This window comes from Schistocerca serialis, chromosome 1 (genome assembly GCF_023864345.2).
Source record: "Schistocerca serialis cubense isolate TAMUIC-IGC-003099 chromosome 1, iqSchSeri2.2, whole genome shotgun sequence".
NCBI lineage: Eukaryota > Metazoa > Arthropoda > Insecta > Orthoptera > Acrididae > Schistocerca > Schistocerca serialis.
In genome coordinates, this window is record NC_064638.1 from 360,798,177 (window position 1) to 360,817,568 (window position 19,392).

The window sequence follows — 19,392 nt, forward strand, 5'->3', positions numbered from 1 at the left end:
ATGATGAAATGATCATTTAAACAGTGTGATTGTTGTCTGGAAAATGTAGGCATTAAGTACTGGTAGATCATGAGAGAAACAATTTAATAATATTATTGTATACAACATAAATCTTTGGTGGTAAAATTAGTGTTAGAAAATTATGTAACTATGTACATCATAAAGCAAAAATTGACATGCCTCCTGTACAATACGATCTGATGATCTCTAAAACATAAGTTATGAAGGGAATAATGTGCGAATTCTGAGGGTAAGCTGGTAAGTAACAAGTGGGGCAGGCAGCTTTCGCACCTCGCTAATGAGTGGTAGAAGCGTAACTACTATAACAAGTGGAGCAGGCACCTTTTGCACCTCGCTAGTGAGTGGTAGAAGCCGAAACTGCTATTTACACTTAGTTCTGCTACGATTTAAGACAATTCCGAGCCAAGAGTGCCCGGGGCTGCTTTGAAGGAGGGTGTGGGGGCGGGGGTAGGATTCCAGTTTAGGGTACTTTCCTCGCTGGTCATAAATATTTGGTGTTTGTTTCCGAACATATTACGATTTCAGAGGGTTTGGTTAGGCAGGAATCTTAGAGTACTGCTGAAATGACGTTTATATTCTTCGTTTTTAGAAATATTTGGCTGTGTTTCCTGCAAGTATGTTGCGATTTCCGATATCCACTCACTCAAGTTATTTAACTCTTTTTTTCGTCCACCATGTTATCACTGAAACTAACAATCCTGAATTTGCTGTGTTCTTCAAATATGCAAAAGTAAGGCGAGAATACAAAGCTCATGTGACTGTTTAAAATACAAATCTGCACGCTGGTGAAACATAGCGCTTTTTGATTGGTCTTCCAGTTCTGACTTTTCATTGGTCGCTTGGTTAGAGCGCAGACGACGTGATGCGCATATTGCTAGATTCCTGTTTTCTAGTTCCTCGAGAGCTGCGCGGAGCCTGGGAATACAAAGTGTTGACGAATGCCTTTCTGCAAGACAGAATACCACATGTACAGGAAATCTATGACTTTAGGTTCCCTCAAACAAAAATGCCGTAAAATATAATATCTCAGTTCACAAGTATAAGAGGCGCTAATTTGGTGTAAAGTTGAGGAGTGGACGAAGAGCGCTCTAAACATGGAAAGTTCCATCGTGATATTCGTCTGCTTGAATTAGTGTAGGTGTTTCGCAATAGATCTCGTGACCATTGACTTCGGCGATTATTTCAAGGTTAAGAAGGGCGAAAGCCTTGGTTTTGAGAGCCGCTGTTAAAAGCACGATTATGCAATACGTTTACCATTGACATGGTGAAGGAGGGATACAGTAACGGAAGTAGGTCTGACGCGGCAGCATATATTTTCAGTAGTTGATCTTAACGTTTCGTCTAGTAAAGATAAACTTGGGCTTTTGCCTCTTTTTTTTTGCAGTCGGTACAGTGATGGGCCATGAAAATTTGTTTGTGGGCGTTGACGTGGGAACGGGAAGCGTTAGAGCTGCCCTAGTCAGCGAGCAAGGAAAACTTCTTAATGTTAGCACGAAACCTATTAAAACGTGGACACCAAAGAAAGATTTCTTTGAGCAGTCATCGGATGACATATGGTCGGTATGTTGCCATGTTGTAAAGGTACGTCGTTATGTTTATCTCGATGAGAGCGATATTTGGCTGTGTAGTTCCGTAGTACGTCGTTCGTCTTTACTTTGGGTAGCTTCACCGTATATATTACTTATGAAGTGTAACCGTAGGGGCTTCGTTCGAAACTGATAGGCCAAAGGAAGGCCGTCTTGAGAGAAATAATCTACATTTTATTTCAGACCGTCATTTGGCAATACCCTGTTCAGTTGGATGTTACTGTCCAAGCCGATTGCACTTGCAGCACTTAACACAATGCATCTTGCTGAGCGTAGGGGAACAGAAGTGCTTTTCATTCTTAAACTCGAGTACTGTTGTTTTCCATATTTCATTTTCAGTATTTTCAACAGTGTCGATGAAAGCTTCCTTGTCCATTCTGATTTTTGTTTTGCTTTAATCATTCCTTAAATTTTGTTAAAAACTCGATGGTCCTCTGTCGCTTGCTTTAGGTTGGCTACTGCACTCACTTTTTTTTCACTCCAGAATGTGTAAATTACGATTACAGCAAGCTATTTTTCAGTTTCAGAGAATTATGTTAATATTCCAAGTCTTTCAAATTATTGTTTGATGAATTCATTCAACCTCCGATGCGGGATTAATGTTGACAGTCTCAGTGTAAATAAAGGACGTTCTTATCAATGAATAGACATATCACTGTCTTGAGACAGGTGTTTATCAATTACGTCTTACCGTAATCGTACAGTAACTTTTGTTGACATATTCCTTTGAGGAAGTGATAAGAGGAAGTTTGTGTTCATTGATAAATAGATAAGCATATTATCACGTTTAGTTCCACAACATATTACATACTGGTTAAGGTAGTATTGCCCTCCCCCTCCCCCCACCTCAAGTGAACAGCAGTAACAATATGCCTAAAAGTGGTTCTATATTGTACCTTAAACATTTGAGGGAGGCTCCTCTGCCTGTTTATGGATTTTTGTTATTGTATTGGATGTATAACTGTTATTGGTGAGTTGCACTAGATTATAGTGATCTCTTGGCCTACTAATAAAATTTATGGATAAATACAAATGAAGAGTGGTCCATCGGAAGTGTGGTGCTGCAGTCCAGCATATACAAATCAATATGACAAACTGATCCAACAGTTCTATTTCATTAGTATTTTTCTTCCTCTTGTTACACTTAATGAAGACGTTTGAATTAAGACCAGGTGTACCCAGTGCTCTCAAACAGGGACACATTGTCACTATTTTCCTGTAACAGCAATTCCGAGACAAGCACCAGCAACCTCTGTTTGATACAGTGATAGGACACTATTCCCAGGAAATGGGGATACTGGCTTACCTTGCAGATATTTAATTTTAAACAGGGAAAGAGCTAGGGAGATAAGTACAGATGCTCTTTTGTATGGTGGTGGAAGAGAAAAGTGGGAGGGGAGATTCAGTCCATGTTGTCAGTCCTTACAAGATGTGCATATGGAAAGCATAGAACCATGTCTAGGAGAGCAGTCATCACTGTCGATTATTACTCATGACAAGGTGTGCAATAGAAGGCTAAATCTAAGCTGTCAACAGATGGACTTGGATGTGCACTATAGTTCAGAATGGACCATGTTATGAGGCGGTGCGCACTATAAAATTCTTTAAGGATGTTATGGGGGAGAACATAATCTGACAAGCTAACCAGGTTCGTAGTCTTTCAGTTCTCTATTATTGCCCAAGCATAAACAACAGGGTATTTGCCTTAAGGTGAACCAGTGACTGAAGTGGTGAGGTGTTTAAGGTACATTTGGGGGAAGTGGGATTCCTGTCAATGTGACCATGGAAATGTTTTTTCATTGTTTTGTTTTGTAAGGGCCATGGACTTGTTCTTTTAAAAGGAATACAGCTGATTTTCTTTACTACCCTCTCCCTCTTCAGGCTTGGGCTCTTTCTAATAATTGTCAATGGAGTTAATTCCTAATTTTCCATCCTTCTATATTTTTTTGAGGTGAGGTTATACATCATTAGTGTGTTCCATTTTTACTGTTAGCGCTAAGAGCACACCAATATTACCTGCAACATGTGATAAATGACCAAAGAAGCTCATAAATCACTGATTTTGTTTTATGGGTATTAGACCTTGATCCAAGATGTAATTCTCTGCACCTTTGAACACTGGAGTCATGATCAGCGGCTATAATGATTCAGAAAGCAGTGAAAATCTCAAAAAAGCTCTGCAGTCTGAACTGTTTATACTTATCCCGTGCACTTGCAGTCTACTGTACATAGAAACTGCACAAAGAAGTAATAACACCCCTTAACGGATAAAAGGGCAATTGTCATCTTGGTAACTCAGATAAATCTACAGCAGCACATCATGCACTGGGACTGAGGAACCATCAAATTAGTTTCTCTGATACTATGGTTTTATCAAGATCTAATCCCTGATGCCAGGACGTACAGATAGGCCATAGAAATTCAAAAGCACAAAAACAACTGTAACATAAGAGGATGGACTGAAATTAGACAAGCTGTGGGACTTAGTCCTAAATAATATAGGACAAACCCTTTCCCACTACAAGCTCCATAACATATATCGGCACAACTCCACAATCTTAGACAGTGTTCTGACGACCTTACATTCTGACCATTGCGTGGGTATGTATAAAAAGTTCAGCTTGCTGAGCATTTCTGCGATTGTAAATGTTTTGTAAGTTGTTACAGCCTCTGGTGATGTCTCCACCATTATAAGACGAAATGTTAGGCGGAGAATTGTGCCTTTGACAATGGATTAATATCCATAAAACAAGTGTCAGCAATGATGCAAGTACATGCCATGAAAGCCTGCATTCAATGGCCAAGCACAATAGTTGGAAATAGCTTTTGTGCTGTGGGGACTATAAGGGGTAATATTCGGTAATATTCTATATGCAGTCTTGACTGTCCAGCTTTCTTAGAAGAAAAGAGAATCAAAGAGATTGAGGTTATCCGACAAATATTTTGTGAAGTTGAAAATTTGTTTCATCAACTACTCGCATTCCAATTTGACCATTTGTATGTGTGCTGAAATCAACTTGTTTGAAAAAAATATGTCTGGCTCCCAACAGCTGCAGCCAGTACAAAAGTTAGTACTTGCAAAATGTGCATGCAGCAGTGTAGGTACAGTTAAATCACTGATTTCCATACCACCAACAAAGATTGCAAGCAGTGGAATACCACAGATCAGAAATTCGTATCTCTAAGCAGACAAAAAACAAAATCCCGGTGTCCACTGAAAGAATTCAAGCCCTCAGGCCATACTGCTGTTGGTGTCAAGTGCCGAGTCAGTTCCTCAATGAAGCACAGTGACATGTATGTCTGCTCGAGGCAAGCAGCTAGAACTTTTGGAGTATTCTTATCTTGGCAGAAATATATTATAAAACCTTTCCAATATGACATATCCTATTTTACAGAGGAACATCAAAATGTTCACTTTTGTGCTCAGGGTTTATAACTTACGCATGGTACAACCTTTGTGTGGGTAGAGCTAAATTAATAACTTTATCTCTGGATGAAGCATACAACAGACCACTTTTCTTCCATATACAAACAGCAATGGCTGTTACAGTGTACCAAGAGATAACTGTGTATTCTGCCTATGTTAGAGAGGTGGAAGTTATTGTAATGCTGTGCCCACAGCATGTGTGGGGAAATATTTTTGGGTGGATGAAATTTTGTATGTATCTTACAATACAATTAGTGCTGTAGTGTGGCTTCTGAAGGTATCATTCCACTATTAATAAGCTGCATTGCTGAATGCAGTTGTACAACTTGCTTTCCTACAAGGGCATCATGCAGTAAATACTGTCTTCAACCTTCAGAACGCTTTCAATACTTCTTGAATGAGTAATATTCTTGGACAACTTCACATTAGGGACTTATATAGATGTCATCTTGCTTTGTTATTGTACTCGTCTATTTTAGATATTGTGTTGGTGACTTACTCTCAGAAAATGAAACACGAGATTGGTGACCTGCAACAGTGTTTTAATTGTGAAACTTCGTAATAGCCAGCAATAGTATATTATCGATAATACCAGTCTGATTATAGGTCTGTTTGGTTGTCCTGCTAGAAGGCACTTCATGTGGCCCACCATAAGTAAATCAAACTGACCGAAAGGGTGTGGGGATATGTGGGACTGAGGCTGGGAAACCACCGGTTCATTTCAGGCAGAAAGTTCTCATCATTGATAAGCAAATGAAATTTGAAACTTCCTGGCAGATTAGAACTGTGTGCCCGACCGAGACTCGAACTCGGGACCTTTTCCTTTCGCAGGCAAGTACTCTACCATCTGAGCTACCGAAGCACGACTCTCGCCCGGTCCTCACAGCTTTACTTCTGCCAGTATCTGGTCTCCTACGTTCCAAATTTTACAGAAGCTCTCCTGCAAGGAGAACTGTCTCATCTGTTTCCCTAGGTGCCTTCAAACAATTCAACAGATGTAATTTGTCAGACTTTCCCAGTGATCCGTTGGCATCTTGATGGGTCAGGTATTCTGCTGCGTATCATTCTTGCACAATATTTTAACAGTGTGACTAATTATCTTCATCAAATGCTACCTGATACTGCTCATTGAGTGGAATGCGTCCATTATTTGTACCTACAGTTTTCCCCCTTGATGGAGGGGGAGGGCATTGGTGAAGCTAATGGACCCGTTCAGCTCAATTATTTTTACTTATGGCCTTCCTGCTCCATCAAGGGGGAAGACCATAGGTATAATTACTGGACTCATTCCACTCGATGGACAGTCTCATGTCACACCTAATGAAGATAATGAGAGACATTTTCGAAATATTGTGGATGAACAACACTGATATCCATCAGAATACCGAACACCTCAAGGTGTCTATTTAATAGGTGTTTGCTGGAGATAAAATGATGCAGATGGCTCATGAGTCCTTTCTCCTCCTGCAAAATCAAGGAAAATAAGTCACAGTCTGATCAATAAGGGACACACAGCAACCCAGAGAGACCAGGAAAATAATATTGTAGCCAAGGATGTTTCTCAGGGGCAAACTGAAAAAATCTGTACTATCCCCATGTGAACTGTGGAGCTGTACATTGGTAGGAGGAAGAGCGGTAAAAAGAGAGACAGTAAGTTTTATCAAGTACAACAATCTTCCTTATGTTTCATACATCTCCGTGATCGTGCAAATGAATCGAAGTAACACTAAAATGACTTCATAGAGGGCATTGTTCTCTGACCAATTGATTTCTCTTTAGGCAAGTTGATCCAACTGTTCGGAGCTCACAGGATGTGTGTACTACTCGCACAATATGACTGGATACTTTCCTGGGAATGGAGTAATGGCAGAAGTCGCATGACTTCAGGTTGGAACAAATTGTTTCCACATCCTGTCAGCATATGCTAGGACACTATATAGCATGCTATTGCAATACAGTATTGTAGTAGGTATTGTGACTGAAATTTTGATTACAGTTTACTGCTTGCCAAAAGTAGCAAGTAATGTTGTACATATACAAGGGCTATCCAGAAGATAACAGATGTTTTGAATTAAAAAATTAACAATATAGAAAAAACCAGATTTTATCATATACGTTTTAAAGATACAGTCTTAAGCTATTTTTCTACAAAATTGCCAATCTGAGGCACTTATCATTTGGTGGCACAGGTTTTTCAATACCATCTCTGTAGAAATCTGCTGTCTGTGATTGCAGTTACTGTTCGTACTGGCACACAGTTTGGCATTAGTATTAAAGCATTGTGAAGCAAACGATTAGATTAGATTAGTACTTGTTCCATAGATCATGAATATGGCACTTTGTAATGATGTGGAACGTGTCAGGTTAATAAAAGGTGTCTATACAAGATATTACATTACACAAAATATTACATGACACTTAATATTTTTAATTTTTTGTGGAGGTTGGGGAAATTGCCCACTTGTTATATCCAAAAATTCATCTAATGAGTAGAAGGAGTTGCCATTAAGAAATTCTTTTAATTTCCTTTTAAGTGCTATATGGCTATCTGTCAGAATTTTGATGCTATTAGGTAAGTGACCAAAGACTTTTGTGGCAGCATAATTTACCCCCTTCTGAGCCAAAGTTAGATTTAACCTTGAGTAGTGAAGATCATCCTTTCTCCTAGTGTTGTAGCCATGTACACTGCTATTACTTTTGAATTCGTTCGGACTGTTAATAACAAATTTCATAAGTGAATATTTATATTGTGAGGCTACAGTGAAGATCTCTAGCTCTTTAAATAAGTGTCTGCAGGATGATCTTGGATGAGCTCCAGCAATTATTCTGATTACATGCTTTTGTGCAATGAACACTCTTTTACTCAATGATGAGTTACCCCAGAATATGATGCCATACGAAAGCAGAGAATGAAAATAGGCGTGGTAAGCTAATTTACTCAGATGTATATCACCAAAATTTGCAATGACCCTAATAGCATAAGTAACTGCACTCAAACGTTTCAGCAGATCCTCAGTGTGTTTTTTCCAGTTCAACCCCTCATCAATGCATACACCTAGAAATTTGTAATATTCTACCTTAGCTACCGATTTCTGATCGAAGTCTATATTTATTAATGGTGTCACTCCACTTACTGTGTGGAACTGTATATACTGTGTTTTGTCAAAGTTTAATGAGAGCCCAATTTGCAGAGAACCACTTAATGATTTTCTGAAAAACATTGTTTACAATTTCACCAGTTAATTCTTGTCTGTTGGGTGTGATAGCTATACTTGTATCATTGGCAAAAAGTACCAGTTTTGCTTCTTCATAAATATAGAATGGCAGGTCATTAATGTATATTAAGAACAGCAGAGGACCCCAGACTGAACCTTGCAGCACCCCATTCTTGATTGTTCCCCAGTTTGAGAAATCACCAGTTTTTTGCATATTATGCTGGGAAGAGCTAGTAACTCAACACCAGATGTGGGTTGTATGGTGGATGATCAAACAACTCCCATCCAGAACCCTCTAGGAGATCTCTGGCATAATTGTCTGTGTGTGGACGTGCATTGCGATAAAAAAAAAAAAAAATTTCTCTGAGTTTTCCCACTGTTTGTTTCGTATCGCCCACCTTAACTTTGTCAGTGTTTGACAATATCTCTCTGAGTTAACAGTTGTGCCACATTCAAGGAAATCAACAAGAATCATTCTGCTAGAGTCCTAAAACACACTAGCTGTGATCTTTCTTGCTAATAGTGTTTGCAAACACTTCCCTGTTTCCTGGGAGAATTTGTGCATCCCATTACATTGACTGCTTTTTTATTACACAATTGATATACTTCAGACAAGTCTCATCCACAGTTGTGATACAATCAATAGCTCTGTTATCATTTTTTTTGTAATCTTTGAGGAAGGTCAATGCTGCAGCCAGTCTCTGTTCTTTGAGGTCTTCCATTAGGATTTTGGGAACCCACTTAGCACAAAATTTTGCAACTGTGAAATGACAATTTTCACAAATTTTGTCATTGATTCTTATCAGTAGTTTGTCAGTCATAAGGCTAGGCCTACCAGTGCAGTCCTCACCATGCACGTTGATAGGCTACTTTTTAAAATCAGTGCACCACTGCCGCACTCACTTTAACTCACGACTCCTTTTCCATACACATCAGATAGGTCGTGATAAATTTCAGTTGGTTTGCAGTTTTTTTCCAACAAAAATGTAACTACAGAATGCTCCTCCACAAGTGGCAGGATTTTCTATTGCAGTGCCTGTTTTAACATGTAAAAAAAAAGCAACATAGCAGAGACATAGACCACATGCTACCACCGTGGTATCATACTGAGTGTAAGAACATTGTCACCACGATGGTGGCTGTAGTCCTATTTCAGTACGCAACATTTTAATGTACTATGTTTTACTCAAGTATTTGCTGAGATGTCAGCAGTAAAGTATAGTAAGGATCAGCTCTCTATATTAGCTGAAGAATGAGATGTGATAGGTATTTTAAAATTTAGTGTATTGCCTGGACACCTAGTGCACACTTTTAAGTTGGAGATTTTAGTGTGCTGCAGGATAACACTTACCTATTTTTAGTGCTTTGCCATGCCAGGTGACATTTCCTGGGAGAAGAAAAAATCAAAAAAGGTCATGTAAGCAGAGATTGAATAAAAGAAAAGCATGATAAACATAATAGTCCATTCCTAACTGGGGCCATGTGAAGAATAAAACTGAATCAGGCCTAAATACTTAATGTCCACAATTAACAGGTAAATGCATAATCATAGCAAAAATTGTAATGGAAAAGAAATTATGTAGAGTTTCAGGAGAGCAAAAACATTGTTTTCAGAGACCTTACATATGCTAATCATGGGGGGTGGCATTTTTGCAGACAAGTAAGAATACCCTATAACTTCAGAATTTTTTAAGGTCTGTGAGAAGAATTAATCACAGCAACAGTCTTGGATCTAGAACAGATGAGACTGTGATCAAATAAACGGTGCTTGGTGTAGCGAATGCAATCAGACTACAGGAATGTATTCATTTGTTATGTTCTGTAACTCCTGTTCTAAGCAGAGCATTTAATAATGTAGAATGAGTCCAAGTGTGTCGTAGTCAAAAGATGGGTGTATTAGAAACTGGCTTAATTGTTGTAAAACTGTCATTAATGTCTTGTGTTTATTCAAGCTAAATTTAATGTAGACAATTTATCACAAAATGTGCTACTTTGAAAAGAACTGTTGCTTTCTCAGTTGTGTTAAACAGCTGTGTTTATCTGATACATAATCTCATATTTTAATATTCAACTGAGCACTCTGTTATTAATCACAGAATGAGAGGTATCTGAATTATGTAAGAACAGAAAAATTTCAGGCTTTGAATTTACATGATCAGATAAATTATGGGAGTGTCTAATTAATGGGTATTTTTAATTTTACTGTTAATTACTAACTTCTTTATTTGTCTAATCAGAGCTTAGCAAAGAACTGAATATAGGAGCACTTTTAATGCTTTACAAGTAGACAAAGTCTAAATGGAAAGTACTTTTGTCTTAAAACGTGATTGTGTAAAACACAGTGCCTATTAAACTAATATTTATCAACAACAAAAAATACCATTCATGAGTATTTGTACACGAATGTGAGTGAAGATCTTTGTCAAGGTCCCTACCATTTTGTTTACAAAAGGTTCTTAAGGCTTAATTTTACTGAATATATACAGGGTGTTTATAAATGAATATTGGGGTTTTAATGCTTTAATTGTATGGAGTGTAGCCATGTATGGAAGTGAAACATGGACGATAAATAGTTTGGACAAGGAGAGAATAGAAGCTTTCGAAATGTGGTGCTACAGAAGAATGCTGAAGATTAGATGGGTAGATCACATAACTAATGAGGAAGTATTGAATAGCATTGGGGAGAAGAGAAGTTTGTGGCACAACTTGACCAGAAGAAGGGAACGGTTGGTAGGACATGTTCTGAGGCATCAAGGGATCACCAAATTAGTATTGGAGGGCAGTGTGGAGGGTAAAAATAGTAGAGGGAGACCAAGAGATGAATACACTAAGCAGATTCAGAAGGATGTAGGTTGCGGTAGGTACTGGGAGATGAAGAAGCTTGCACAGGATAGAGTAGCATGGAGAGCTGCATCAAACCAGTCTCAGGACTGCAGACCACAACAACAACAACATTTATTATATTAAACTTATAGTTATAAATGATATGTCAAATGAAAGAGCAACTCAAACAGTTTTACCAAGAACCTTATAAATGTTCAATGTGAGCGCCATTTGTCACACGGCACACATCAAGTCTATAGCCAATTTCTTCCCAAACATTGATAAGTGTGTCTTCAGTGATTGTAGCAACAGCTGCTTCAATCCTTCTGAGGAGCTCATGAATGTAAAATTAAAGAGATTCGAGTGCGCATGGAGGCTTTCCGGCAGTCGTTCTTCCTGCGAACCATACGCGACTGGAATAGGAAAGGGAGCTAATGTAAAAAGTGGCACGTAAAGTGCCCTCCACCACACATTGTTGGGTGGCTTGTGGAGTATAAATGTAGATGCAGATGTAGACATCAAAATATAAATAAAGGCCAATATATTTATTTCCTTTGGTTTTAAAACATTGATCAAAATGCAAAAATGTAACAATGGGCAAGCTGCTTCTGAACACAAAACATCTAAAAAATACATTACTTCTACAGTTTGGGCAATAATATGCAACATGACCTTTAAAAACATGTTTCCCATGATTTGAACACACAAAAGGAGTCTTATTGTCACAACTAGATCAAAATTTACACCTGGCACAGTTGCAGCTTTTCTTGGAGCTGCTATAGCTTGATATCAAGCCTGGTCCCCTGTTTGTATTTTACTCACAAAAGCAATGGATGTTGCATTTAATGGCAGCTGTTTTCTGGCTTCAATGTATGGAGTAATGAGAAGCCTTCTTAGTTCCTGGAGGGATATTCTTTTGTGACAAAGATTCCCCCCCCCCCCCCCCCCCCCGTACAGATATATTGTATGTAGTAGTGTCAAGCATATTATAAAATACTATTACAGGTCAATGATTGTTTTTTTCCCTGCTTGAATGTGTATGTGGCAATTAGCTTGTCAAGCATACCAGCTGCATGATTCGTGGCATTACATGGTTCAAATGGCTCTGAGCACTATGGGACTTAACTTCTGAGGTCATCAGTCCCCTAGAACTTAGAACTACTTAGACCTAACTAACCTAAGGACATCACACACGTCCATGCCCGAGGCAGGATTCGAATCTGCGACCGTAGCGGTCACGCGGTTCCAGACTGTAGCACCTAGAACTGCTCGGCCATTCTGGCCAGCTTGTGGCATTATAGTCTAACATCATTTTGATTTTTTATCTTCTCTGTTGCTTATTTAATTATCACTATGCATTGTTCTCAGCAGTACGCCATTCCTGTTTTTCTTTGGATTGTGTGATACTATTGTGATATCTTTCATGAAATAGAATTCTGAACTGTGAATGTCATTGTGTGATGACGTAGGCAGTCTTGTTTTATTGTAACTGTACCCAACATCATAAAACACTCTGTCCTCTTAGATCATATGTCAGATCCACGACAATGCGAAAACCTTGGTTTTCTCATATGCTACGCAAGGTGGTTTTCCTGTGTAGATTTGTGTTTTCAGAGCACATGAACTAGCATCAGTCACACAGTACATCTACATCCATACTTCGCAAGCTACCTGGCGGTGTGTGGCGGAGGGTACTTTGAGTACCTCTATCGGTTCTCCAGTACCTCTATCTATCCATGTCTTTGTCCCATACTTGGAAAATTTGATTGGAATATACTGTTTGAGTGGATAGTTGCCTCTGAAACCATCAGTTGCTTATCAACTTTTATAGTTGATCCAGAATTATATAATTTTTTGAGTATTTCCACATATTTTTTCCATAAGTTTGTCATTAGCTCTTTGCACCTGTCGATCAGGCTTATCATCAAAGCATAACACTCAACAGATGTGGAAGAACATCTTTAGTGACATTGTACCAGAAAACATTGCTCTACCTGATTTTGGATACCATAAGCTGCTTGTTGATTCACCATACAATTTATGAACACTAGCAAATGATAATACAGGGTGATTCAAAAAGAATACCACAACTTTAAAAATGTGTATTTAATGAAAGAAACATAATATATCCTTCTGTTATACATCATTACTAAGAGTATTTAAAAAGGTTTTTTTTCACTCAAAAACAAGTTCAGAGATGTTCAATATGGCCCCCTCCAGACACTCGAGCAATATCAACCCGATACTCCAACTCGTTCCACACTCTCTGTAGCATATCAGGCGTAACAGTTTGGATAGCTGCTGTTATTTCTCGTTTCAAATCATCAATGGTGGCTGGGAGAGGTGGCCGAAACACCATATCCTTAACATACCCCCATAAGAAAAAATCGCAGGGGGAGGCCAGTGATGAAGTGCTGCCTGGCGGCCGATCCATCGCCTCGGGTAGTTGACGTTCAGGTAGTTACGGACATATAAGTGCCAATGTGGTGGCGCTCCATCCTGCTGAAATATGAATTGTTGTGCTTCTTGTTCGAGCTGAGGGAACAGCCAATTCTCTAACAACTCCAGATACTGTAGTCCAGTTACAGTAACACCTTCGAAGAAAAAGGGGCCAAAAACTTTATTGGCTGAAATGGCACAGAAAACGTTCACCTTAGGCGAGTCACGTTCATACTGAGTTGTTTCCCGTGGATTCTCAGTGCCCCATATACAGACATTGTGACGGTTGACTTTCCCGTTAGTGTGGAAAGTTGCTTCATCACTAAACACAATCTTTGAAACAAAAGATTCATCTGTTTCCATTTGAGCAAGGATAAAATCACAGAAATTGATTCTTTTAATCTTATCAGCTGCAACAGCGCCTCAAGCGAACAAATGTACAACCAAATGAAACTTTATAGCTCCCTTAATTCGCCGACAGATAGTGCTTAGCTCTGCCTTTTGTCGTTGCAGAGTTTTAAATTCCTAAAGTTGTGGTATTCTTTTTGAATCACCCTGTACACCAATACATGCTTATTATGTAATTTCATCTAGATCTCCCCATTTGTCACAGTATGCTCTTCAGCCCTCAACAGTAGTCTTTTGCAACACAATAAGGCAGAGACTTTTGTTCATAATGACTTAAAAACCAGCTTTTATTTCACTTACACTGGACGTAGCGTATGTGATTGAACCGGGTGTTTCTTTCATTATGTCTGCACTGTATGCTCTTTCGTGATGTGGAAATGCTATCAAACCCCAACTGATGTTCTTATTTTTCTACTGAACTACTACTACATTTTTCAAATTGTCACTAGTAATCCCATTGTCAGAAGCACAATCTTCTGATTCCGACAAAGGGTGAATGCTGTCTTCACTAGTATGGTTTTCTCCTTCTGAAATATCCTCCCAATCATCAGATGCATTGCCTATTGCTTCTAGTTCACTTTGAGTTACGCAGTATTTTGCCATGACTATCATACACCACTATCTACTGCAAGAACTGAAAATATAAATAACATCTTCCCTTAATCAGTCGGGTGTAACCGATTTCTCACTCTCCAGTAATTACATCTTCAACAATGTACTATCTATTATTGCAAAAACAAGCAGTAACCTCTTTTGTTGTGTACACTGATATGTACATAAATTTGGATATAGTGGAACATGAAACTCGATTAAATTAATGCAGGATGAGTATTAAAAGCAATTGTGTCATTATGACGCAAGGAACATAACTGTAACAATTTCAGCTTTAAAAAAAAAGTAGACATTAAAAGAAACAAATATATAAATTTACACGCATCGGAGATTACATTTAAGTTAATAATAGAAAAAGAATTTTATTGTTGGGTCATATTGACCCAAGGACAACAGTAGGGTTAACTGTGCAAAATAAACTAAAACCCTTTTCTTCAAATTAACCCAGTGAGAATAAGTTCTAAGCACAAAACTTGCTGAGGAGCGGTTCTTGATTTTTTTACCTGTTTGTACACTTCATGTTTGTTATCCAACTGGCCCCCAGATAGTTATGCATATACAGTATTTAATTTAACATATGACCATTAATGTAGACTAATTATCCAAAACATTAGGACTACCATCTTTATAGTAGTTTTGTCTGTCTTTGGGATGCCATACAGTAGCAGCCTTGTGTGGGATGGATTTGACAAATCCTTAATAGGTTTCTGGAGGTTTGTGGCATCAGATGTCTACCCACAAGTCACACAATTCCCGTAAATTATGGACTGGTGCTTTATGGGAGCAGAGCTGGCACTTGATAGCATCCCGGATGTGTTCAGTCATGTTCAGATCAGGCAGATTTGGTGGCCAAGACATGATGCTCCTCCAACCACTACAGCATGATTCTGGCTTTGCGACATGGACAGTTGTCCCAACATTGATGTTGGGGGAGACATTATATACCGTATGTGATCTGTAATAATGTTCTTGTAGTTCACATCCGTTATTAGTGCCTTTGATTAATATGAACGGAGTTCAGAAAGTACATTATACATTGTTATGGCAGGCCAACTAACTTTTATCGAATGCTGCAATACACTTCAAAGTGATACAGACATTGACACTATTTTTCAACTAGGTAGTCACCAAATCTCTGTAAACAGTGATCAGAACATTCTATCCCCATTTAATTCTTTGGTGATAGAAATCCCCTCCTTAGTCATGGAGCCATTAGAGAACAGCTGTGTGAATGTCCCCCTCCCCCCTCCCCCTTCCCCCCCCCCCCCCCCCCTGCCCCCGATGTTCTTTCAGCTTGCCAAAAACACAAAAACATATAAAATGCATGGTGCAAGACATGGACTTCCTGATCAGCATCATCCAAATCTGTGGGGTGTTGGTCACATTGTTGACACCGTTTTTCTACTGTTTGATGCAAACATTGCACTTGTTTCATATACTGCCAGAATTTCATGGTGAGTATGTGTGCAATTTAGATGTTTTGCCCACAAGAATCGTACTGTTCCATGTACTTCAACATGGAGTACATTGCTGATTGCCATGCCATTTCAAGCACATGCTGTGATGCACCTGTTATCTGTATTGCAGCAAAAATGTTTTTGCAGGAAACCCGTAACATTTACTCTCTTCTGACAGTGCACTATTCTTGTTGTGCTAGGTCTTAAGCATAAGACAATATGTGTAACTTACTCTCTGAAGTCACTACGTACCACAGGACCTATGGAAGCCCAGATGAATGTAATATGTAATACCGCCACCAACGAACTATGCCTGTGGCACTTTGCACGTTTTGGGGAGCTGTTCACCTGAATAACTGCATATTGCACTTGACTATTGTCCTGTAGTAGCAAAATATGTGATTCATCCAATCAGGTGACATTTTCCAGTGAATCATGCTTAACTTTCGATGCTCCTGTGTCCACTGCAATTGCAATTGACATTGTAGGGTCAATATGTGAACAAGTAGGGATGTCTGTTGCAAAGGCCCGTGTTCAAAAATGTGTGCTGAACAGTATGCTCTGGAACACTTGTGCCAACACTGTAAGTGTATACTGTTGTCAGATCTACCACAGATCGTCTCCTTTCCTGTTGTACAGAGTGGGCAAGCCTTTGGCGTCCACATTCTGTTGTGAAGTATGGATGTCCAACACCTTCTTGACTACTTGGGGTTTCACTGTCCTCCATAAGTGCTCATAAGAATAGCACAGCTGGCCGGCTTTGCAGTTTCAAAGATGCTTGTTCCCAGATTCTAGGCTGTAAAAAATCTTTCATCTTTCAAATTCACTTATGTCAGCAGGTTTCTACCTTTGCAGGCTGTATTATCCGTAGAATGATATCCATGTTTCTTTGTCTGCTCTGCTTATATACTTTCCTTACCTCGCCACATGGCAACAGTGTCCCCAGGTGATCAATCTCACAGTTGTCAATGATCATAATGTTTTGTCTCATCAGTGTATGTACCAGCAGATTGTTTTTGTTTGTCTGAAACTGCATGTATGTGTCTTTGTGAGTGTAAGACATAATCTGTTTGTAGCGAGGAAATACTGCCTGTACTTGAGAAAGGTACATTTGATCTCTATCGGTACATCTCATTGTCTTTTCAGTGTTCATGAAAATATTATCTGCAGTAAAATTACTTCTAATATAAAGCTTTGTGCAGATGATTTTCTTATGTCAGTATTATGAAAAGGGTGGATTGCTACTTACCATATAGCAGAGATGCTGAGCCACAGACAGGCACACAAGAGAAACTTCTAAGCACATAAGCTGTCATCCAGAAGGTCTTCTGCTGAGATAGACTCCACACACACACACACACACACACACACACACACACACACACACACACACACACACACACACACACACAAATGCAGCTCACACAAACATGACCACTGTCTCTGGCTGCCGAGGCAGACTGCTAGCAACTGCACATGATGCAAGAGGCAGTCTGGGTGGTGGGGGTAAGGAGGATGCTGGGGCAGGAAGGGCGAGGGACAGTATGGTACAGGTGGAAGAGGGTAATGTGCTGTTTGTGTGAACATACAGGGGCAAGGTGGAGGGAGGGTAGGACAGCTAGGTGTAGTCAGGGGGCTGAAAATGAGAGAAGCAAAAAGACTGTGGGTGTGCTTGTGGAATAGAAGGCTTTGGAGTGGAGATAGGGAAGGGATAGGTAGGTGAAGGCCAATGACTAATGAAGGTTGAGGCCAGGAGGGTTACAGGAATGTAGGATAAATTGCAGGGAGAATTCCAAAGTGCAGAGTTCAGAAAAACTGGTGTTGCTTGTAAGGAGTCTGATGGCACAGGTAGTGAAGCAGTCGTTAAAAAGAAGAATGATGTGATGAGCAGTATGCTCAGCAACTGGGTGGTCCAGCTGGTTCTTGGCCACAGTTTGTCAGTGGCAAATTCATGCAGACAGACAGCCTGTTGGTAGTCACGCCCCACATGCAACCTATAAGCCAACTACAGCCCCTGTGCTTCATTCTACGTGGGGCATTACTGACTACCAACAAGCTGTCTGTCCACATGAATGGCACCTATGTCCGAAGAAGGCCTTGTGGCCGAAAGATTATGTGTTTAGTAGTCTTTGTTGTGCCTGTCTGCAATTTAACATCTCTGATGTTAGTTTTCCGCCTGGAGTTTCCTTTGTTTGATTTTGTTATGTGCAGCACAGCAATGAGAAACTGGAGGACTTTAGATGGTATCAAAAATAATTTTGTAAACACAGCTGAGAAATAGTTCATAATATTTTTATAGCCAAAGTGAAAAATTGAGGTCATACTCATTTAAAACTTATATTTATTAGAAATATTAATAAATTCCTCATTAATACAGATAATGGAAGCTATTAACAAGATATATAAACAACTGAATGAGATTGGAAAATGCAAGCAAATTATTTGGAAGGGTGATACATGACTTTAATGATTTAAAACTTGAGAATGGTATTCCACCATGTAATCTACAGTATAAATTATCTGGTTTATTCCATTGGACCTGGTGTCTGTTGCACATGGTTACGGAACATGTCATTAAATACCGTACTCCTTTTTATTTTTACTAATAGAAATATCAGTATATTGTATTATAAAATGTGAATACCAAAATAGTAATGTGAATCACAAGAAGATTTGTAAATATTCAGTGAAGAAGCTTGACCACATCTACATCTTGGCGTTCAACAGTAAATTTTGTTACTAATTGGAATTTAGAGTGCTCAGAAATTTTTGTTCACTAGTCTATCGAAATTCTTCTCTGAATAATATAATATTATACTCTGCACACCACTGTGAAGTGCACGGGAGAGGGTACTTTCCATTATGCCACTTATTAGAGCTGCTTCCAATTACATTTGTGTATCAAGATTGGGAAGCCTGTGTGTGCATTATAATAGACCTAATCTCGTCTTTGTAATCCTTATAGGAGTGTTATGTAGGGCATTATAGTATGTTCCTAGGTTCCTCACATAAAACTGCTGTGAGTAAGCTTTCATGGCATAATTTGTGTCTACCTTCAAGCACCTGTCCGTTCAGTTTTTCCAGAATCTCCCCAGCACTCTCCCAGGAGTCAAACAAACCTGTGACCCTTCCTGCTGCCTTTGTTTGTATGTGTTCAATATCCCATATCAGTGAGATTTGGTATGGGTACCACACATTTGAGGAATATTCTAGGATGTGTGGTGTGAATGTTTTCTAAGCAATCTCTTTAGTACTCTAATTGCATTGTATGAGCTTATGTGATATACCTACAAATTGTTGCACCCAGCTGTTTGTATAAACTGACTGAATCCAGTTGTGACTAATTGATACTGAAGTCAAAGGATATCATTTTTTCATTTTGTGGCGTGCTTAATTTCACATTT

General features: G+C 39.1%; 1 protein-coding gene across 2 annotated transcripts in view; it reads left to right on the forward strand.

Moving 5' to 3' along the window:
- The first annotated feature begins 1,161 nt into the window (after positions 1-1,161).
- The window catches only part of LOC126470320 (FGGY carbohydrate kinase domain-containing protein), a 139,872-nt gene continuing 121,641 nt past the window's right edge, over positions 1,162-19,392 (forward strand). The window contains exons 1-2 of one of the 2 annotated variants that reach the window (XM_050098101.1): positions 1,162-1,310; positions 1,406-1,602. In XM_050098101.1, the coding sequence (XP_049954058.1) occupies positions 1,283-1,310; positions 1,406-1,602 (225 nt within the window). In that variant the 5' untranslated portion in view covers positions 1,162-1,282. Of the gene's footprint in view, positions 1,315-1,405; positions 1,603-19,392 lie in introns of both variants that reach the window. The other variant, XM_050098110.1, reaches the window with a different exon arrangement.